We start from the raw sequence: 23,762 nt of genomic DNA on the forward strand, positions 1-23,762 counted from the left end.
TAGAGAGGTGGAGCCTTGTGAAATGAGTCACTCAAGGCCACCAGTGCTCCAGTGCACAACACTCTTGGCAGTAGCCATTATTTTTTTGGCCTTTTTCTAGAAGGCTTCTTAAGAAAGCTGATGTGGTTTAGCTACCGGGCACTGGAAAGCACTCATGCTACACATTATTAAGTTGATTTAAGAAAGCCTGTCAAGTTTTATTTACAATGGGCCAAATTGGGCAGGAAGGAGAGCAGACATTTTGGTGTGCTTCCAGTATCCTTCTGAGTTTAATCCCGTCTAATCTAACCTCTTGAACATTTGAGGGTATAGGATTATAAATTCAGCACAAGACCATCCGGATAATTCCTTCACTGGTAAAAATTTTCAACTCGGAGGGAAGGGTACTTTGTTCTGTCTCTCAGTGAACTATAAGCAATGTATTTTCTCAGATCTCAAACGGGGAGCTACATTTCTAAAGCATGCATGTATTTCACTGTATGAGACAAGAATTACACTAATCTGATTCACTGAAAGTCTTCTCTGGCCGGTCCATCTTCCAGGGATCAGGAAGCAGAGTCACAGCAATTATTCTTTTGAACTATTTATTAACTGTTACAGTTATTGCTTGTGTATAATAAATTACCCCAAACATAGTCTTATTATGTTCATGGATTCTGTGGATCAGGAAGCCAAGCAGGGATGATTGTCCCAGCTCCATCATGCCCAGGGCCTCATCAGGGAAGATCCCAATGACTAGGGGTAGGAATTCATTTGGAGGCTTCTTCATCAAGTATCTAGCTTCTGGGCTCTGATGACTCAAAGACTGAACTCAGTAGAGCCTGTCATGAGTTCTCCATGTAGAACTCCATGTGGCTGGAGGTTCTTAGAGCATGAGAGCTGGCTTCCAAGAGGAACTGTCCAGGAAGGAACATCTAGAGATCAGGTATTCAAAGAGATAGAAGTTGCAGTATGTCTTCTGAGCTAGTGTCAGAGCCATCAGTGTCGTTTCCGCTGCATTCTGTTGATGATAAGTGAGTCACTAAGGCCAATGCAAATGCTAAGGGGAATCAATGATTTTACCTCTTGATGGTGGATTGTGAGGGTCACAGTGCGGGAGAGCATGTGGGGTGGGAGAGCCTGCTGTGGTCATCTTTGGAAAATACAGTTCACCTCAGTAACTTCTTAAGAATTACCAACATATCTATAGTTGTTCTTGTGTTTTCTCTTTCTCCTCCTCTCAACCCAATACTTGGTTTCTCCTCAAGACCGAAAGCTTTATAAACTTTTTCACTGGAGTTAGAAAGGGTGGTTATTGCTTCTTTCAAGTGAGTTTACTATGGGCAAATCATATTTTGAGAACCTTTCTAGAGGAGAAAGGAGCCATTTACAGAGGATTTCTGAGTCCCTGGTAATGAACTAGTTATTTCTTTATCATCTATGTCTTTATCATCTCCTAAGGAAGTGAAGGCTGGTCTCCTGTTGATCATTAAGGGATGAGTCATGCTAACTTACTGGAAAATTTTTTCATGAATATTTGAGTGCCCCTTTATGTCAGATACATTGATAAACACTGGCAATAAGAAAATGAGTAAGACATGGGCCCTACACTTAAGGCGTTGAGGGGAAGCATCCCAGTCCAGTTAACAAAACAGAATAAATATTTTTGACAGTTAAACTACTAGACTTTATGAAGGTAAATGTCAGATGCTTTGTAAGAGGAATAACAGCTAACCAAGAGGAGGTGAAGGAAGGACGGCAGATGAGGTGGGAATTCCCAGAGGAGGCTTCCTATTGGAAAGGGTCCCTGAGCTGAATTTAGGATAAGAGTGAACTAGGTATATTAGTTTCTTATCACTGCTGTAATAAATTGCCACAAACATAGTGGCTTATAACAATGCATATTATCCTACAGTTCGGTTGGTCAGATGTGTAAAACGAGTCTATAGAGTGAGGTTCTTTTGGGTAATCCATTTCCTTACCCTTTGCGTTTCTAGAAGCTGCATATGTTCCTTGCCTTGTGGCCTTTTCTGACTCTGATCCTCTGGCCTCCTTCCTTTAGTGACCATTGTGATTATATTGGGTCCACTCAGATAATCCAGGATAATCTCTCCATCTCAAGATCCTTATCTTAATCATACCTGCAGAGTCCCTTGTATATGTAAGGTAAATATTTACAAGTACCAGGGATTAGGACATGGACATCTTTGTGGAGGACATTATTCAGCCTACCATGCCAGGTAAAGTTGTCCTTTTATACAGAGAAGGTAGCATCCTAACAAAGCTTCAAAGACTATAGTTGCTGTAGTTTGCTGTACTTTCCATTCTTAAAAGGAGCAGGGTGTGGGGAAGACAAAAGGTGGAATATGAAGTTAAGAGCAGATCAGGAAAGACCCCATTGCTTATTCCAGAGCCTTCATATTGCCCTGTAGCCTAAGGAAGCAAGAAACAGTGGTAGGAAATGTGTTCTCCAAACATTTGCTGTTTAGATCTACTCTTTCAGTTAAAAAAAAAAAAAAAAAAAAAAAAAAAAAAAGAGTTATTCTTTGCTGCATGAGTCCATTGGCCGTGGGCTTAGCATGAGGTCACTTTGACAGAGCAGGGTGTGGTTAGGGTTTGAAATTGGTTTTAGAGATTTTGCCATTCCTATTTCTCATTCCTTGGATCTCTGTTGTATTCATTTACTCCTAATATCTACAAGACTTTCCTTTGGTGTGGGCCGGGAACTAAAGAACAAAAGTGCAAGAAGGTAGTGGCACCTGGGGACAGAGAGATTATCGTGGTATCTGGGAGCATTTGTAGAAATGCTTTGCTTTTCAACCTTTTTAATTAGACCCTCCCTTCTCTCCACAAGCTCAGTGCAATGTACCCAATAGGGAACCTCATGTTCTATTTCATTCATTGCAGCCACCTTAAAAAACAAAACAAAACAAAAACACGATATTGCCTACTTTTTGTCTTTATTCATGTAAAAATGCCGTTTCCAAAATCTGGGCCCTTTGCCGGCTGTAAAATTGTAGGCCTATATGTCCCCTTGGATATTCTGGGAAGATAACAATGAAAGACCTCAGGAAAAAGCCAGTGAGAGCTGCGTGTTACTTTAAGACCTCATAGAATCTGCACCAGGGGCTGGCACAGGTCCCTAAACACAGCACTTTCACTTGAGAAGTGTTTCTTTGACATTTCAAGGTTGTTATGGTTGTAAGGCAGGTATGGATGATAAGAAGTACTCTGCTGCGAGTTGATGAGAGAGTTGGAATGAGAAGTCTTAAGCTCTGACAGCATCATCCGCAACTCCTCAAACCATTAGAATGGGGAGCTTTTGGTTCCCGGTCAGGATTTGGTTGCCATTCTGGTATTTACTTCTGCAGAATAATGTTTGAATCTATTTTAGGGACCCCTTGGTTGCTTTTTCCTGTGTGAAAGAACACCTCCCTATTCTTTTTCTCCCTCACTCCACCCTGACTTGTGTAAAAAGGAGTTTTTTTGTCTTTATCTTGGTATTTAAGTATGCTTGCATACTCTCTATTTGTCCTGGGTGCTTTTAAAAGCACGTTTATATTAAGTGAACATAGAATTGTTTTAAAATGTCAAATCTGGATTATAGGTTATTTTTAGCGGTCATTAAGTTCAGTGCTAAGCAGTAGCTAAGCCTTCGACCCAGGGCTATATTAACCTTCTTATTAACTAGGCTGCTAGGTTTACATAGAACTGTTAAAATAATTATGAAAGTGCTATGGTAGATATGCCAACCAGGAAAAGGATAAATCATATATATATGTCTTATGTATGTATATATGTGTGTATATATGCATGTGTGTATTATGAGTAACAGCATAAAGATGTATTTATATAAAGTAACAGGTCCTAAAGGGAAACAAGGGGGTTGGAGTAGCCTTGATTTTCTGTGTGTGTGTGTGTGTGTGTGTGTGTGTGTGTGTGTGTGTGTGTATGTGTCCTGTTGCTTGTAGTATTTGGGAAGTAACCTGCCTCATGTGGCTAAATGTCCCTATTGTGTATGGTAGATTTTTCCTTCTAGTAGTGTTTCTTTAATTTTCTAAAATTCTTAAAGTTCTGAATTGTGCATACAGTTTTTTTCCCTATTATAATTTAAACTAGTTGTAAATTACTGCTATGAGTATGCTTATTGAGCTTGACTTCCTGTGTGAGTCAAGCTCAGATTTCATTTGAAATTTAAATACTTGTAAAACTTGAGCACCTTTTTAAATTTATTTGCGCTCCATAGTTAATACATAAGGGTTTTATTTGGTTGGTTTCTTTTAAACTAATCAACAATCATCTTCAGAAAGAAAACACGAGCAGAGTTCGTGAATCAATTCCATTTTATTCCATGTTGTAAACATTAGCCAAAAGATTGTCAGGTGTACAAAGAAGGCATATACACATATAGAAATAGGAAGACTCCCATTTATTGTTTGCTGAATACCAACAGGCTACGATATATTACTTTAATAGGGTTCACCCTATGAAGTAGGAATAAAGAACAAGAGGTTTAGAGTAAATAGACCTACTGATATACTTTAGTAAATGGCAACTTTGGGGTTTTTATCAGATCCATTGACCTACAAGGCGCAGTCAATCTTACATAACATGTTGTCATCTACCATACACATGTTTATACAACACACTCAATTTTCTACTACAAAACAAACCTAACTGGAACAGTTATAGATTGAGCAGCTTATTGGAGGGTTTTTAGGTATTAGTAAAATTCAGAACTAACTGGGCTATCTGTATGGGGCCCGAAAAGAGAGGATTGGTCTTGAGCAGCATTATAAAGGAAGGAAGAGATGTGTTTGGTGGGTGGAGGGAATTCTGGGAACGGAAGGGGAAAACAGCTTCGGTCTGTCCTGGAGTGGGGTAGGTCAGGATAACTGTGCTGCATGGCAAGGAACCATGTCTGACCAGGGTCCATGATACAGAATAAAGCGTGGCAGGACGCAGGCGTGATTCAGCTTCTGAGGAGGGAAGAGCAGAGAGATTTGAAACCTGTGATAGAATCTCGACTGGAAGATAAAGTAGGAAGGAATAGAAAAAGCGAAAGAGAAGCAACTGATAGTTATAAAGCACGTTACTGTTTATAGTGTCTTTATATCTGTTCTCCTTGATTCTGTGGAAAACTGAGAAGGGCATTTTAGGTGATTCTGATAAATCTTAGAGTACTGATGCTCTGAAGTGTGTGAGAGGGGAGAGGCTGGAGTTTGGAAGGTAAGTAGTTCAGGTATTAAGGGACTGGGCCCTGGATCAAGTTTGTGGCCATGACAATGGATATGAAGCCACAAAATCAGGATGGGATAATCCATTGAATTTGGGGACAGACATAAGAGGAGAATAAACATCTATTCAAATTATATACATTTAATTAAGAACAAAGTAGCACAGCCACAATAAACAGATATCTGGGATTTTTTTTTTTTCCGGAGAAGAAAATAGGCTTTGTTTTTTATTAAATTCATTCTCTTAGTGATGGTAAAATGTCCAATGTCAGATTCTTGGTTATGAACTAAAGATGAGGAGTGAGAGAACAGGGTTAAACAGAGATATTGGGGATTTTGTGTGTGTGTGTGTGTGTGTGTGTAATCTAAATAGAGACAAGGATTGTAACTAAGAAGATGAATTCCCTGGGGCCTCAACCTAGAGGAGTAAGGAGGCCAGGCTAGAATGGACTGGAAGGATGCTCAGAAGAGACCGGCACAGGGCACAAAAGACAGTCAAGAGAGTTAGAATATACCTGGTGGGTCTGGTATCTTGTGGTGCAAGTTCCTGTTTCAGATGACAGGTTAGTCACATGGTCTCTATGTCCCTTCCAATTCTACAGTTTCATATTTCTCTATAAAATCTGGTTTGCACATGCCTATGTGTGTAGTATGTATTATGCATATATGTTCAAATGGTTCCATCTGACAAAGGTTAAGTGCTTCTTGTATTACAGATATGAAAACAAAGTACCCAGATAATGAAATGTTTGGTACAAAAATTTACAAGCAAGAACAGATGTAACAGGTCTAAGGGCGGTTGGTAGGACTGAAACAAGCTTAAAATAAAAATAGAGCACTGTGATTTTAGACTATATTGGATTGTTAGTCCCTTGGAAATGGCCGGAAATGGCTGCATCGGTTTCTACACCCAAGTGTCATTAAAAAAAATCTGCAGTGTGTCAGAGAAACTTGCTGCTTCCCTATCCAGAAAGTGAACTGGATGTACTAGAGGTACATGGTACCTGCCGCTCATAAGGGCCTGTCTGTGAAAGCATCGCTTTCTTGGGCAGTGTTTGGAAGACTGAGCTTTTGAGCCATGATTCAGACTTTTCATTTACTGGCTCCTCCCTCACACCCAGACTCTGTTCTGCTCACTGTAGTCCTGCAGCCATTCCTCCACCTTAGTGGCGCATGTGGCTCCTGCCTAGTTCTTTCATTCTTTGTATCAATCTGCCAAGGATGTATAGTCCTGCTTAGTTTTCGTTCACAACAATTGTCTCAAACACAACTCAGAAGAAAATGGCTCCGTGGTTCCTGACTGTGGTCCAACAATCACTGTCAGTCACCCTTCATCGTGAAGTTGAGCTCTCTGACGGAATTTTCCCCCCAGCTCTGCGTCACTGGAGAGTGGAAATGGCCAATTACAGTAACATGAGCTATAGCCCTGTTGTTTCAGCAGTATGGTTTTGGCCGTGGAAAATGAGGGCTCCTTCCCCACAAGTGTACCAGCAACACGTGTGGTATCCTGGGTTTACTGGTATAACGCTAAGAACAGCACTGAATTTGCCATTTTGAAGTATTTTCCAGGAATTAGGTGTAAAACTAGGAAGTAGTGCTTTCTGTGCAGTAGTTACCAAGGGCACGTTAAGTGCATTGTTAAAAGATAATCATCTTTTTGTTGCTTGCGTATTTGTCCTTGATTGTTTGATATTTTAGTGTATCATGCGTTCTAGGGCAAATCTGTTTACTTGGGTAGATTCACTGAGTTTGATTGTCCCAGAACTTTGGGGAGTACATGCCCTACAGACCATGTGGGAGAGAACGGTTTCATCTCTCTCATATTCTTGCTCAGAATTCAGCGCTCACTTGGCTTTGGGAGAAGAATATCTAGCTTTGTCATGAGCCTCCATGCTACAGAGGTAGGCACATCCCAGAGACAACGGAGAATGGTCGGGATCCACTGCTCTCTAACCTGTCTAATGCCAGGGATTGTACTTGTCCTTGTGTAACATAAGAACTAAAGACTTCTTCTTTTTTTTTTATCTTTTTCTACCTTGTAAACTGGTGGAAGGTTTCTTGCTGTCTAGGGAAATCTGCCCTGTCTGAAAGATGTGACTTCATCTTTGTGGAGAGATGGCAGATGTCGTAGTCCTTTGTACGGTGTGATGGACTCCCCGACAATCTTGTAAGACATTTTACTATTAGAAACCCATTCATTTGCTTCTGCAGGTTTTGGGTTTTGAGAATTCATCATCTTTGTAGAAATAAAGAAGCTATTCTCTAGTAGTATAATTTAGTACTTAAACTTTTGGCCTCACAACCCCTTTTTACATTAAAAAAATTTTTTATGTTTTTTTTAATTTTTGAGAGAGAGAAAGCAAGCAGGGAAGGGCGGAGAGAGAGGGAGACACAGAATCCAAAGCAGGCTCCAGGCTCTAGGCTCTGAGCAGTCAGCACAGAGCCTAACATGGGGCTCGAACCCATGAACTGTGAGATCATGACCTGAGCCGAAGTCGGACACTTAACCAACTGAGCCACCCAGGCGCCCACCCCCTCCAAAGTTCTTTTTTAAAGTTTGAGCAATCTCTATATTCAGTTCAATGTGGGGCTTGAACTCACAATTCTGGGATCAAGAGTCACATGCTCTTCTAACTGAACCAGCTAGGCATCCCAACATTCTTAAAAATTATGAAGGACCCCCCAATTTTTTCTTTATGCAGGTTATGTATTGGTATTTACCCCATTAGAAAGGAAAGAAAAATTTTGATACTTATTCATTAAAAAGGACATGATAGAGGGGCGCCTGGGTGGCTCAGTTGATTAAGCATCTGACTCTTGATTTTTGCTCAGATCATGATCTCAGTTTGTGAGTTTGAGCCCCACATGGGGCTCTGTACTGACAGAGTGGTACCTGTTTGGGATACTCTGTCTCTCCCTCCCTTTGCCCTTTCCCTGCTCATGCTCTCTCTCTATCTCTCCCTATCTATCTCTCTCTCTCCAAATAAATAAATAAAAACAAGAAAAAATAACATAATAGACTTATTACATGTTAATGTTATTAAAAGAATCTGTTTTTCAAAATTAAAAAAAAAATCAATGACAGGGGCACCTGGGTGGCTCAATCAATTAAATGTCTGACTGGCTCAGGTCATGATCTTGCAGTTTGTGATTTCGAGCCCTGCGTCGGGCTGCGTGCTGACAGCTCGTTGCCTGGAGCCTGCTTCGGATTCTGTGTCTCCCTTGCTCTCTGCCCCTCCCCAACTTCTGCTCTGTCTCTGTGTCTACATTAAAAAAATTTTTTTTAAAAATCCATGTCAGTAGTGGCTGTTTTAGTCATCTTGGGCTCCCATAACAAAATATCATACACTGAATGACTTAAACAACAGAAATGCATTTCCTCACAGTTAGGGAGATTGAAAGTCCTCATGCCAACATGGTTGGATTCTGGGGGGTCCTTGTCTGGCTTACAGATGGCTGCTTTCTTGCTGTATCCTCATATGGTCTTCCCTAGGGGTGTGTGTGTGTGTGTGTGTGTGTGTGTGTGTGTGTGTACGTGTGTACACAGGTCTCTTTCTTTTCTCCTAAGGCCATCAATGTCATTGAATTAGGGACTCACCCTTATGACCTCATTTAACCTTACCTGCTAAAAGCCCTATTTCCAAATACAGTTGAATTGAGGGTAGGACTTTGATATATGACTTTTGTGGAGACACAGTTTAGCACAGTCCAGTCCATAATAGTGCCATTACTTTAAATTTTTATACATCTTTTTAAAAAAATTTTTTTAAATGTTTATTTTTGAGAGAGAGAGTGAGCGAGCAGGGGAGGGGGTAGAGACAGAGGGAGACACAGAATCCAAAGCAGCTCCAGGATCTGAACTGTCAGCCCAGAGCCCAATCCAGGGCTCAAACCCACAGATTGTGAGATCATGACCTGAGCTGAAGTCGGATGCTCAACTGACTGAGCCACCCAGGCGCCCCTGTATTTTTATACATCTTCTAAAGTCTAGCTTAATATTCATGCCCCGTCTGCCCCTGCATTCAGTTGTGTTGTTTTGGTGAAAGTAGTTGAAGAAAATTCAGCCTCACACAAATGTACAGATTGAAAAGGAAGTATTTTAATAGAATTTATAGTTAACAGTGGATATTTATGTTTTGAAACTATACTATACAAACACTGGACAGGTAGTAGCTTCTTAAAGTAGAATCTGAAACTGTATTAATGAAATTCTTGTACTCTTGTTAACTTTAAAATTTATTTGCTTGTCTGGTACCTTGAATGATTGTAGTTTTGTAACAATATGCAGTAGTTAGTTGGGAAATACCAATTCACTGAATTATTCACATCTTCTAAATACTGACAGATTTCATCATGCAATATTAAAAAAAATCACATTATTATCACCACCAAATTCATCAGAAAAATCTGTAAATATCGGAAAAGGTGCCAAACTTACGAGGAATAGAAGTTCTCCACAATTCTCAGTTTTGCTTGAAAGCTCAAGTTTTGTCACTGGGAAGAAATATTGTCCATTTCCTTGATCCATTTTCAAGAAAATTTCCTGCCACATTTTTAAGTCTGAATAACTGTAGTATGTTAGTTATTCTTTTAAATAATGAAAAGATGGCTAGATCGTCTTGCAACTAGAATAATCACAGAAGCCCTTTTACTCAAGACACCCGTATTTTAGTAAATAGCAGAAGTGCTTTAGGCAGGCTTCCCATTTTGTCCTATAGAATACTAAAGAGGTATATATTCACTGGTCAAGATGGAATAAAATTAATATTTTTTATTGCATCATCAAGGGTATTTTTTATTTAAGCTTTTAATTTTAATTCCAGGATAGTTAACATACAGCATTAGAATAGTTTCAGGTGTACAATATATTGATTCAGCAGTTCTATACATTATTCAGTGCTCTCTATGATAAATGTACTCTTAATCCCCTTCACCTATTTCACCCCTCCCCCCACCCACCTCCCCTCTGGTAGCCATTTGTTTATTCTCTGTAGTTAAGAATCTGTTTCTTGGTTTCTCTGGTTTTTTCCTTTGTTTGTTTTGTTCTTAAATTCCACATTATGAGTGAAAACATTTCTCTGACTTATTTTGCTTAGCATTATAGTTTTTAGCTCCATTCACGTTGTTGCAAATGACAAGATTTCGTTCTTGTTATGGCTGAATAATACTCCATTACACATACACACACATGCCCCACATCTTCTTTATCCATTCATCTATTGATAGACACTTGGGCTGCTTCCACAATTTGGCAATTGTAAATGATGCTGCGATGAACACCGGGGTGCATGTATCCCTTTGAATTAATGCTTTTGTATGCTTTGGGTAAATACCAAGTAGTGCGATTACTGGATCATGTGTTAATTCCATTTTTAACTTTTTGAGGAACCGCCATACTGTTTTCCACAGTGGCTGAACCAGTTTGTATTGCCACCCGCAGTGTGAGAGGGTTCCTTTTTCTCCACATCCTCGCCAACACTTGTTGTTTCTTGTATTGTTGATTTTAGCCATTCTGACAGGAGTGAGGTGGTGTATCATTGCGGTTTTGATTTGTATTTCCCTGATGGTAAATGATGATCATCTTTTCCTGTGTCTGTTGGTCATCTGTAGGTCTTCTTTGGAGGAATATCTGTTCCTGTCTTCTGCCCATCTTTAATTCAGTTTTTTGTTTTTTTGAGTGTTGAATTGTATCAGTGCTTTAGGTGTTTTGAATACTAACCCTTTATCAGATATGTCCTTTTATCAAGGGTATTCTTAAGTGACCCTGGCTTTTTGTTTTAAATGGACACTGATGAATGCAGTGATTACTGTAATACTTAGTGCCAATGCCTTGAGTTGTGCCCAGGCAGCAGTGGTTTTATTTACCCACCAATTGCTTCTGCACCACTTCTGCCTACTCTGTGAAAAAGGCACTAACACCTTAGTGTCATTGTAATAATAGTTCTGACCTCACAGACTCTGTGAAAGGGCTTCAGAAACCCTTGGACCCAGAACCATTACTTTAAGAACTGTTTCCCAAGTACACTGTCTGCTCTCTTGTTGGGCCAGGTGGAAGTGATTCCATTTAGGTGAGAGTAGGGTCCTCCTGATAGACATCCAGGATTAGGGCAGAGCACAGAAGAAACTGGAGGAGATGTGGAATGAGAGGAGGGAGCAGTGGACAAACCTCAGGCATTTGCCTGTTTGTGCACCGAGGTCTTTGATCTAGCAAACAAAGAGTCCTTGTCTTTAAGGGCTCTGAAGTCATTGCACATCTTTGTTAGATTTAGTTCGACTTGTGATTCGGAGTGAAGAGAGCATGTTCGGAGTGAAGAGAGCATGGGTTGACATCTGCCTCCCAAGCAGGCCCCGAGATATGTGGTGACAATGCCACAGGATTTAAACAACTCCTCTCCTGTGCTGTTGGTACAATTCAGTGAACATTCGATGACCGCTGGAAAGTGTCATTGTGTCCTCTCCCTTGCCTTGCTGGGCCAAATTGGGTATGCTCAAAGGAGGAATCTGTGAGGAGAAATGAATGGAAAAAAAAAAGGATAGTGTTAGGCCTTCTCCTACTTTAGAGGAGTCTGACGGATCAGTCATCCCAGAGAAGACCGAAGGCCTTTGCTTGTCATTTAGTCCTCAGGTAGCTAGTTAAATACCAGTCTGTCTTGAGCTGCAGTGTATTCTGGTCTTCCTGTAGGAATAGAAGCCTTGAAAGAATCTCCATACGTTCTTACTGATGACCAAGAGATATGTCTTATATTGAAGCCAGAAAGAGTCAAGTCAGACATTAGGAATATTTCTGGAAGATGTCATTTATGAAGAACTGTATTGTGCAGCCTTACTCTCTAGAATGTAGTGAAGGTCATTTTTGTTCAGGGAAGCAGTAAGAAGGCATTTCTCATTTAAGATGTGGTGTTTCAACGAGTTATTCTTTGGGGACTTTACTAGCCCTTCCATCTGTGTCAGGACTCTTTCGGTACAGCAAAACACATATATGAAAAGTAGAGGGTCATCTGGATGTTTTGTGTGGCTCATGCCAAAACATCTGGATGTTTGAAACATCTGGAAAAGTGGCTGAAGTTTCCACGAGGGTGATTAGCATTACGTGGATGAAACCTCTGGCTCCTAATCAGATATTTACCGGTTCAACATTGACAGAAATGTTGTATTAATTTATGGGGGAGGAGGGTTGAATAGACTGTAGAGTGCATTCCGTTGTGCAGCTTTCCATAGTTTTCTGCGGAGTGGAATAAGGTGTTTTAGTTGCAGAATGTTTCAATCTGATGAATATTTCTGCCTTTAAGTCCCGGGAGACATGAGAGCCAGCAGTAGGTCCAAGTGGTGTGCTTCTGACCCAGCAGCCGGGTGGTGTCAGTGTGTGAAACGTCCAGGTACCTGAGGGGAGAGAGGTTGTAGACCCCTGCAAGCACAGAACACCCCAGCAGAGTGGTCTTCTGTCAGGCCGTCATGGGGTCAAGTAATCCTCAGACCGGGGGCACTCTCAGTGGAAGGTAAAAGATGCTCTTCACCTAGGGCAAACTATGGAACGACTGTTGACTTCATGCGGCCCTGAGAAGAAAACGGAACTTTTGTTCCTGGGCAGGCCCCGGGAAGGGTAGCGTAATCAGTCATAATAGACCGTGCCTCCTAAGAGGTGCCTTCCTGCGGGGAGCCGTGTGGATCACAGGGGCCTATTGTGAGGGAGAAAAAGAAAGTATTGAAGCAGGCACCAGGCAAGCAGGGCAAGAAGGAAACGCTTAAGCAAGGGGCCTTTAATTTTTATGTAACTAACCCAGAAGCATGTTTTATAACCACCTCATAAGAGTCAGGCCTCAGTCTGGCTGCAGACTTTGTGTGGTGCCCTGGGAGCTGTTGCTGGGGAAGCCAAAGACAGTCATTGACCTTGAAGGGGGACGGAGAGGTGGCTGAAGGCCGGCAGTCTGTTGTTCATTTCAGCATCTGGCTGGCGAGAATACTCTTTATTACAGGCTTTTGTAAAACCATCTTTTCTTCGCTATTAGCCTTAAGGGAAATCCTCCCCTAACCCCTGTTCACCCTTAGAGACGCTTTAAAGCACTGCCTCTTTTGCATCCAGAGCCCCAGATTTATCCAAATGGTTTGGGACAGTGTTCAGAAATGTCTTTCACAGATGGAGAGCAGAGTTGAGTTGTTTTTTGGCACGAGTTGTGCATTTGCTTCAGTTCTCCTTGAAGTGAAAATGTATGTTGTTTGTCCTGGGTGTGGCCCATTTTATCTGGGCAGGGCAGGATTTATCTGCTTTACACGAACCAGTGAGCGAGATGCTGTGAGATAGTGCCCTGGCCCTTATGTATGGTACACAGGACCTGTGTAGCTGAGTGCCTCCCTCTAAATTTGGTTTGTGTAGAGCTTCCAGGCTGGTCAGTTTGGGAATATCATGTTATATGGCCATGCCTAGATTAGAATTTTAGAGCTTCAAGATAGCAAGTGAGGTTTTTGGTTTTTTTTTTTTTTTCTTCAAACTTTTATTAGCAATGAAAACCTTCAATGAAACTTTTTTCAATGAAATCTTATCAGGCAACTCAGTGCAATAAAGCAGAGCTGGATAAACCAGGACGGCAGTCCCAAGAACCTTTCTTACTTGTGCTTCTCCTTTGCCTGCCAAGCTCCCCCTTTGGGAGCCCCCCAAGTATTCCTCTGTCACCCTTAAGGCTTTCTAAAAGCAGCCTTGAAAACAAGAAATATAACCTAAGGGTCTTGAATTAATGAATGTGAAAATGGAAGTCTAGAGAGGTTCACCAAGTTGTCCAAGCTCACAGCAGAGTGGTGGCAGAGCTGTGACTTATGACCCAGGTTTTAGGGTCCCCTGCTTAGTCCTATATCTGCCCTCATATCCCCTGACCCCATCAGTGTTAGAGCTTCAAGGTGCAAAGAGGAGTGGATGTTAGGCAGGACCTCAGGGATGGGTGGATGTTTAGTAAACTGAAGTCTGTGGTCCACGACCTGAGCCTGAGGGTTTTTGCTTTCTGTGGTGTTAATCAGGGCCAGGGTATTGATTCACATGAGACTGATTTATAAATGAAGGTGCCTGTTCAGTTTACAGCAGAGTAATGTTTTTCCAGGGCATATACTTTTATCTTCCTGCTGTCGGACTTAATTTTTGGTAGCCCTGGCTGCTAGTAGTGGAAGCCTAATTCCCGATGGAGTATTCTCTGCAGTCTCCTCTTCGGGGCCTATCTGTGGCTGCAATTTCTTCAATTTGCTCATTCCCCCACCTACTTCAGTGGCTTCTTATCACCGATACAGTAAGTTGGTGTTAAAGCTAGTGGGGGGAATGAGAAATACCTTTGATTATATGAAAGTCAAGAAATGACAGATTTCAGTTGCCACAGAACAGTTTTTTTTACTTGAAAGTTCTCAGATCATACGTTGTCTGGCCTTTGTTGGCACATGGCAGATCTCTGCAGCAATATATAACGTTCAGTAATACATACGTGCGGATACGTTCCTGGCTCTTATGTACACTTTGGTGAAGTCCTTGCGTGCATCCCCATGAAGGCCAATCAATGTGTGGATTCTGAATGCAACTGAGAATTGCATCTTGTTTCTTTTATCCTCCCCGTTTTCTAAAACCAGGTCAGTGTCAAAGGAAAGAAGAGACACGTTCAGCCATGGTTGTCCCATTTGAACCAAGTGTGTGGGGGTGGTCCAGATGTGAGCAGTATGAGCTGGGACGGCTTTCCTTTGATGCCGAACACAGCTTTACCAACCTCCCCAAACATATCTTCCCATTTCCTGTGGGATTACGGTATACACTTGTTTAATGATTGCTGAAGTATTGTAGGAACAAATGTGAATCTGGTTTGCATGCTTCCTTTCCTTCAGTAGAAATAAAGGGGGCCTCTGGAATCCCTGCTGTTCCCATGGAACAGTGTCAGAAAATACCACCCTGAATTCATTAGTCGAGATTGGCAGCAGAACTGTCTACCTAAACCTCTCCAGAGAGGGGCTTGGTGAAGCTGACAGGAGAGGCCCTTCTGGGTCTCCCAGTGAGTGAGGAGAGTGGTCCATCAGATCATGCTTCCAAAGCTCCTTGAAGCTGGCATCTCTGCTGGCCATATGTCATTTTTGTGCATTGGGATTCTTTTCACCAAGCTTACAACAGCTATAAATTGGAAGATATTAAGTCTGTTGTTTTTGACAAAGGTATTTCTGTTTCCTAACACATATGTTCTTAGCATGGATTTATCTGTTGACAGGATGCTCTCTAAAGAAATGCTTATATTCAAAGCTCTTTTTTTTTAATTTTTTTTTAAATTTATTTTTGAGACAGAGCATGAGCAGGGGAGGGACAGAGAGAGAGGGAGACACAGAATCCAAAGCAGGCTCCAGGCTCTGAGCTGTCAGCACAGAGCCCAACACGGGGCTTGAACCCACAAACCATGAGATCATGACCTGAGCTGAAGTCGGACACTCTACTGACTGAGCCACCCAGGCGCCCCTATTCAAAGCTCTTAATGTCTGTTTCAGTCCTGTCTACCAGGGTACTACATGGTTTTTGGGATCTTTACCCAGCACGAAATTAATCTAATATTGCTTGTCCTAGTTTTGATGCCTTTTTAAAAAAAAAAATTTGTTAACAGGCTGTGAATCATTTTCTTGCTGCCCATATGTGCTTTCCTCAGCCATATAAAATCCCTTTTTTCTAATGCCTTGCACACAGTTTCTGATTTGGGAGTTACCTTATTATTCATTGTACCTATGCAGGGGCAGTGGGTAAATTCCTACTTCATTCCCATGATAACCAGTTATGGTAACTGTATCTCCTTATTGTTAAGTCAGAGATTGAATGAGTTGGAGAATTAATGATCTAGTTACCTGGTTTACAATTGGTAGTCAGGCTTTAATCTGCTGGTCTATATTATATAAGCTACTGGTTCAATAGCCACGGATAGTTGTTAAAAGCACAGATTCCTAGTTCCATTGTGGAGATTTTCATTCAGTAGGTCTTGATTTGGATCCAGGAATCCACCATTTTTAGAAGTTCCATGGAAGACTGTGGTGCAGGCACATCAAGTATATGCCCAGTGTCATGATTGTGGTTTTCTAACAAGAACATTTTTCATCTGTTGTTGTCTCAGATGTGAAGATAGTTTAAAGCACTCCGGGATTAAGTAATATATGTTTATCTGCACATTCTAGGCTGTGTTGGAGAAAGAACATCAATCAGGCTGGCACTTGGGGACCTGGTTCTAGCTTCTGCATTGACTTTTCATCAAATTATAGATGTATGATCTGTCTAGGTATCAGTCTCATTCATAAATAGAGGGCACCAGGTACTTTCCAGATTCCTGACATTCTTTGATTTGAATGGTTTTGCGTGGAAGGAATTGTATTCATCATCACTGTTCATTGTTAGCTGTTGCTTCTTCTAGTTTATTGAGTGCTAGCTGCTCAACAGACCATTAGTCACAGCTTCTGGTAGCTGGTAGCTGTTCGCAGATTCAAGACAACTTCTCTTCCTTTCTCCTGCCACTACCAACCTCCCCAAAACAGATTGAAGTAAACCATTCCCCTGGGAAACAAGTTTTTATGTTGGGGTTTGTCTTAAAGAAAATTCAGGTTGTAATTCTGATCCTTTCCATATCCAGCCTTGGCAGTTTTCACCCACTGGGTCCTTTTTGCAGGCTAGGGAGTTTTGTCCCTTTGGGCACAAGATGTGGCTTATGTCATAGTCTAGGGAGCTGTGCTTGTAATGCCTCAACCCCCCGCCTCTTAACAAACCTTTTGCTTCCAGGAATTTGCTTCATATTCTCCAGAGGGGCTGGCTGAGATGAGTGGCAGAACAAAGTATCCCTTTAAATGTCTCTGCCTTTGTGGAGTTGCATCAAAATGATCTGTAGTGTTTTTAAAATTGTGCCCGTGCGTGTCACCCAGCACCCCCCGGTCCTATTGAATCAGGCTCTGTCGGTGGGATTGGATTCGTGCTTTTAAAGGCTTGACTTCCAGTGCTCCCTCTGGAGCCTTGTTGTCTTCCTCCGGACTGGGTTAATGCACTGTTTCTTCTGTAATTATTTTTTGTTAAGGCAGGTATAAATACGTGGAGAGTTGTTGTCTGAATACGGTAAAGTGTGGTGGGCATCTATTGAGAAAATTAAGTTGCCTTGAGACTTAGAAGGCCCTCAGAGGCTGAAGGCTTAATGTTCCCATCACATGGTTTGGACATGAATTACCACTAAAGATTTACCCGTAGCACCTGTCTACTATGGGCTGATGGTTCTTTTTTCATCAATGTGATCATCCTTTCATTAAGTGTATCTTAACATAATTAGTCACTTGTCCTTTTTTCAGTGTAATTCAACAAATATTATTGAGAGCTTCCAACATGGTAAGCATTGTTTTAGATGCTGAAGGTAGTGTAGTGAACCAAACAGACAAAACTGCTGTCTTCTTGAATCTTCCTCTTCACTGAAATAAATATTTATGTGGGATTTAACATGACGGAATTAAGTGGCTGCATTATAACATTATGAAACACCATTTTGGGGGAATTTTTCAGGATCATCCTACATATATTTCTAAGATCACAAATAGAACCAAAAAACTGAGCTAAGCATGTGAAACCCGGATTAAATTCAAAATGTTAAGACTAGGGACTGTCTTACTAACACTACATGTAGCTCAAGGGTGTTTAGGTGCATACTTTCTGAAGGCAGAAAGAATAAGCCAGTGGGCTCCAAATAAAGGTTGCTAAGGTCACTGGCAGCATTGAAGTTTATCCTTTAATTTTGGGAATAAGTCTCCAGAGAGTTCTTAACTTGTTACGAATCTTTCCTTGACTCTGTATTTTTGACTCAATGTAGACCCAGATCCTTTGGAGCACTTGAGTTCATAGTAATTTATCTTGCCCTTTTACCTGTTCGGTGAAAACATTAATTTGAGCTGAATGTTTCAGGCCTCTGGGCTGCTAATTTATAAGTTCCTGCAAATTTCTGTACTTGCCTTAAATGGGTTAGTAGAACTTCCCAAGTGTCTACTGTAGTACTAGATACTTTACTGCTGTGGTGTCTACTTCTGTGTTGTAGTTTATGTTAAAATCACTTGATTTAGATGTAATAGGAGCATTGTCAATCTGCTTTTCAAGGAACTTAAATACTGAATTGTCCAAATCTTTTAGCGTACCTGTTTTAAAAGTGCTTTTGTAAAAAGGAAAATGGGGGGGGGGGGCGGGGGGCGTTGTTACAGTTTTCCTCTTTTAAACCATAACATTTTGGGATTCTGAATGCAGGCTAAAAAATTGTTGGACTGCAAAAATAACCAATGAAAGGAAAACACATTTGACATAGATTTCAATATATCGGGGAACATTTAAAAGAAACTGAGGCTTAGCTTTAGGGCCTGGCTCATGTTGCTGTTTGTGAGAGTTAACCAGCTTAGAAGAGAAGGAAACAGTGTGTGAGAGAGGCAATAAAAAGATATTCTGGAAATAATTATTAATGCTGAAATTCCTGCCTCTAATTTTAGAATGCTTATGTTTGGAATTTCATATGCGTGATGAAAATGTGTATTTCAGGTTTGCGGAGAAAAACAGCGCTTTGAGAAGTTGATGGAACATTTCAGGAATGAAGACAATAACATAGATTTTATGGTGAGTTATTCCAGGACCACATTACAATCAATAAGGCAAGCTCAGTTTCTGCACTTTTTTCCTAAACCCATTTATATTTATATATGATACATATGTGTGTGTATGCGCATATAAATGTTACAAAGCACAGAAAATTGAGTGTAATCTGCTATAGATTCGATCTAGAGTGTTCCTCACAATCTGTATTTTTCCCTTACAGTGTTTATTTCCAGTTTTATTCCTTGTGCACATACTGTACTAAAGACCCAAAGTACTAATTATTTATAGCAAATAACGGATGGAAGCAGGCATTTGGGAAAAGGACGTTAACTGCTGGGACATATACCTGCGGTTGCCAGCTTTAGCTGTCAGTAAAGCTGCATCAGGATCCTGAAGATAGAAGTCAAGAATCTGGGATGCTTGGGTGGCTCAGTCAGTTAAGCATCCAACTCTTGATTTCTGCTCAGGTCATGATCTCATGGTTCATGGGATCGAGTCCCGTGTCAGGCTCTGCGCTGACAGCATGGAGCCTGCTTGGGATATTCTCTCTCTCTCTCTCTCTCTCTCTCTCTCGCCCTCTCGCCCTCTCGCCCTCTCGCCCTCTCGCCCTCTCGCCCTCTCGCCCTCTCCCGTCTCTGTCTTACACACACACACACACACACACACACACACACACACACACACTCACTCTCTCTCTCTCTCTCTCCCCCCCCCTTCTTCCCCCCCCCCCCCCCCCCCCCCCCCCCCCCCCCCGTCTCTCTCTCTCAAAATGAACATGGGGGAAAAACAAACAAAAAAACCCAGAAAACAAGAATCTTGCCCATTTTGCTTTTTGTATACCTCAGCCAGTGGCTTTCTCCAGACTATATTCTCAAAGACTAGAGTGCTTTGGTTTGTAGAATTGACTGTATATATCCCCCAAATTACTCTACAGGGGTGATTCCTGCCCTGGTAACTCTGTGAGGGCAGAGTTAGACTGCGGTTCTCCTTAGTGGGATAGTTCACATGTAAGGACGTGTGGTTCAGCGTTAGGACTATTCTCTTCAGGTTTGAACAGCAGTAGGAGTTTGAGAACTTCCGAATTCATACACTTAAACCTTAATCTTGGACTGAAGATAGACAGTTTCTGAGACAGACTTCCCGTGGGTGGATCCAGATCTGCAGGCTTTCTTTGATCTAATCCAGTTGACATACACAGCTCCTGCTCTGGGGAGGTCTCACCTGGGCTTTGTCCCTCAGGTCACTTCTAGCTCGGAGCAGGTATACCAGTCAGTCCTTAACATTGTGAGTCTTCTAAAACTTATGCTTAGGGTGCCAGGCAGTTTTCATTTGAATTGCTTTAGTGGCTGTAAAACATGAAACATAATTTTGGAGATTTCTAACCCTTTTATGTGAATTTTTTTTCTGGGTCTTTACATTTTATATGCATCCTAGCCCTCAGGCCCTTCTGAAAGTAGTGAGAATGATGAAATTGTTTATAGAGAAGTCTTGCTGTTCCATAAAGCATGTTATTTGCTGTTTAAAAAGGCAAAAAATGTGAGACAAGGAGTGCTGTTACACTGGCTTTTTAATTTAAAAAAAAATTTTTTTTTTAATTTATTTTTCAGAGAGAGAGAGGCAAAGTTCAAACAGGGAAGGGGCAGTGAGAGGGGGAGGCAGAGAATCCGAAGCAGGCTCCGGGCTCTGAGTAGTCAGCACAGAGCCTGATGCAGGCTCGAACCCACAAACTGTTGAGATCATGACTGACCGAGCCACCCACGCACCCTATACATTGGCTTTTTAATTTTGCTGTTAGGATTTTGGGGAGAGTTTAAGGTCCATGTTTGCACTAGTGATAAATATGTGAAGAAGTCGTGCCCTGGCTCACTGTAGCAGTTTCTTTCCTCTCCCTTGATACGGGCAACTTATTTGTTCCTGAAAGCTGAGGTTGCAAACTGGAGGCTCCCAGGCTGAGCCAGCCTATAGGCTTGTGAGTTTAGTCTGACAGTGATGTCCTTCCATTAAAAATTTGAAAGTTGTGCATACAAATATAGATTTCTAATTTTTTCAGTTAAAAATTTCTGCCAACACTAGGCCCCATTTTTGCAGAGTATCAAGTACTGGAGCCAAGTAGTCAGTCAGTCTTGTCTTGTCTTGTCTTGTCTTGTCTTGTCTTGTCTTGTCTTGTCTTGTCTTGTCTTTTCTTTTCTTTTCTTTTCTTTTCTTTTCTTTTCTTTTCTTTTCTTTTCTTTTCTTTTCTTTTCTTTTCTTTTCTTTTCTTTCTTTCTTTCTTTCTTTCTTTCTTTCTTTCTTTCTTTCTTTCTCATTCAATGTTTCCTTATTTTGGGGGGAGAGAGAGAGGGAGGTGGAGTGGGGGAGGGGCAGAAAGAGAGGGAGACATAGAATCAAAAGCAGGCTCCAGGTTCTGAGCTGTCAGCACAGAGCCTGATGCAGGGCTTGAACTCACCATCCCTGAGATCATGACCTGAGCCGAAGTCGGATGCTTAACCCACTGAGCTACCCAAGCGCTGCTCCCCCCCACCCCGCCCATTTTTAAGTCTAAAGATCCTCCTTCTAGTTTGCCATGGTCCACACCATTTCTTACTGTATTACACGTGGTATACTTCACTCATTATCATACCTTGTGGATCCCTCTGCCATTTGAGTTTGTGCTGAAATTATATATAATTAAGCCCTTTAAAATGCCTGCACTTCTTAGAAATGAGAATATATTTCTTGTCATTTACTTATATGTACATGCATCAAGGAACCTAATTTAGAAACTGCTAATATACAGGTACAATGATCAATTCATCTGTCACCTAGCAAAATAGTCGCTTCTCAGGCATATCATAAAACTCAACAACTATTCAGAAGAGAAATGGAAAAATCCAACCATATTTTCCTCCAGAAAATGAGGCTTTTCTTAAACTGTCCTTGGGAATGCAGTTAAGTTGCACAACCTCCTTAACAACATATTCCTCATAAAATACAATATAAATTTTTCTAATGCAGCAGAAGGAAGAAGGAAAAAAACCCTGACAATCTTTCTTTAGCTCATTTAACCATAGAACTTGCAGTCATTTTTTCAGTTAAATTGCAAAAGAATCTCCTTGAACCAAGAGAGTTGACATATCTTCCAAAGATAGCCAGTGTATAACATATACTCAAAGAAGAGTCTAACTCAATAGAAACAATTTGAAAAAAGATAAAAGAAACTGGGTTTGGAGGAGAGAGGAAGAAGGCAGTTTTCAGAGTAAATGTGCATCTGGATCCCTCACTCACTTTACCTTTTTGTGCAGGCTGTGTTTACCCATAGAGGGAAAGGATTAGTAAGATATTTTTACCATAAATAAACTGTCACTATTTTTTTTTTTTTTTTTAATCATTTTGCCTCCTTGTACAGACTGCATTTACCCATTGAGGGGAAGTATTAGTTAGGTATTTTCACCATAAATAAACTGTCACTATTTTATTTTTTTTTAAGTTTTATATATTTACTGTGAGAGAGGGAGAGAGCAGGAAGGGCCAGAGAGAGAGAGAGACAGAGAGAATATCCCAAATAGGCTTCACATTGTCAACTTGGGGCCCGATGTGGGACTCAGGCTCATGAACCATGAGAGCATGACCTGAGTCAAAATCTAGAGTCAGATGCTTAACTGATTGAGCCACCCAGGTGGCCCTAAACTGTCAGCATTAAAACCAAGATAGGGACTCCTGGTTGGCTCAGTTGGTAGAGCATGTGACTGTTGATCTTGGGGTTGTAAGTTTGAGCCCCACTTTGGGGAAAGAGATTACTTAAAAATAAAACCGTAAAAAAAGGAAAAAAGAATAGATCTGTTCAACTTTGTTTTGTTCTTTACCAAACCAGGGACTGATTTTCTCTGTGGCAGGTCTCAAGGCCACTGATGCAGTTGTGGGGAGCTAGTAAATCGAGGGGTTTTGTGGAATGGAAGCCGGTTGATTGTTTAAAACAGAAAGATGGGTCAGAGATCCTATTACAATCTTGTTGGTATGGTCGGGCCCATAGTGAAATTTTAGAAGTGATTATCCTGTGGTACGATTATAGATGATTTTTAAAAATGTTCTTTTTTATAATAATTTTCACATTTTCTATAACATGCCTATAATAACTTACACAGTTTGTTCTATATACCCACCCATAAGACTCTTTAAAAAGTTTTACTGACAGGTGGTTAACATAACATCTAACCTACCCATTGAAAGTGGACAATTCAACGCATTTTTTGCATACTTGCAGGGTTGTGTGGCCGTCACTGCAGTCTAATTTAGAACACATTGTCATCCCAGAAAGACCCTGTCAGTAGTTACTGCCCATTTTCTATCCCTAGACCTAGGCAGCTGCTAATCTACTTTCTATCTCCACAGACTTGCCTGTTCTGGATACTTCATATGGATGGAATCATAACTTATATGGTCTTTTATGACAGACTGGTTTCATTTAGCATAATGTTTTCAAGTTCATCCACATTGTAAGATGCATCAGTACTTCATTGCCTTTTTATTGTCACCTAATATTCCATTGTGTTGATAGGTTATATTTTTTAACCCATCACTTGATGGACATTGCGTTCTCCCCCCCCCCACCACTTTCTGGGAAATAATGAATAATATAAAATAATACGATATATAGAATATATATTAGTTATACTAATATAAATAATAGTAAATAATGCCATTATGAACATTTGTGTATAAGTTTCTGGATGGACATGTATTTTCATTTCTCGTGGGTATATACCCAGGACAGCGTTGCTGGTAACTCTGTCATTAATATTTTGTGGAATGGTCAAACTTTTCAAAGTGGCTGCACTGGTCTACATCTCTGGCAGCAGTGGATGAGGGTTCCACTTTTTCCACCTCCTTGCAGCTCTCGGTATGGTTTTCCATTTTGATCATGGTCACCCTAGTGGATGACGAGGGGTATTTTACTGTGGTATCTCTATGACTTTTGA

At 41.0% G+C, this 23,762-nt stretch overlaps 1 protein-coding gene across 12 annotated transcripts in view; it reads left to right on the forward strand.

The window, feature by feature from the left end:
* FMNL2 (formin like 2) overlaps positions 1 to 23,762 on the forward strand; it is a 311,215-nt gene that overhangs the window by 253,611 nt on the left and 33,842 nt on the right. For all 12 annotated transcript variants that reach the window (XR_006296829.1, XM_043576720.1, XM_043576725.1 and 9 more), the window contains one exon: positions 18,754 to 18,828. Coding sequence is in view for 11 of the 12 variants with exons in the window: in XM_043576720.1 (XP_043432655.1) it covers positions 18,754 to 18,828 (75 nt within the window). In the remaining variant the exon portion in view is untranslated. The remainder of the gene's footprint in view (positions 1 to 18,753; positions 18,829 to 23,762) is intronic.

Source organism: Prionailurus bengalensis, chromosome C1, assembly GCF_016509475.1.
Source record: "Prionailurus bengalensis isolate Pbe53 chromosome C1, Fcat_Pben_1.1_paternal_pri, whole genome shotgun sequence".
In the NCBI taxonomy this organism is placed as follows: Eukaryota; Metazoa; Chordata; class Mammalia; order Carnivora; family Felidae; genus Prionailurus; species Prionailurus bengalensis.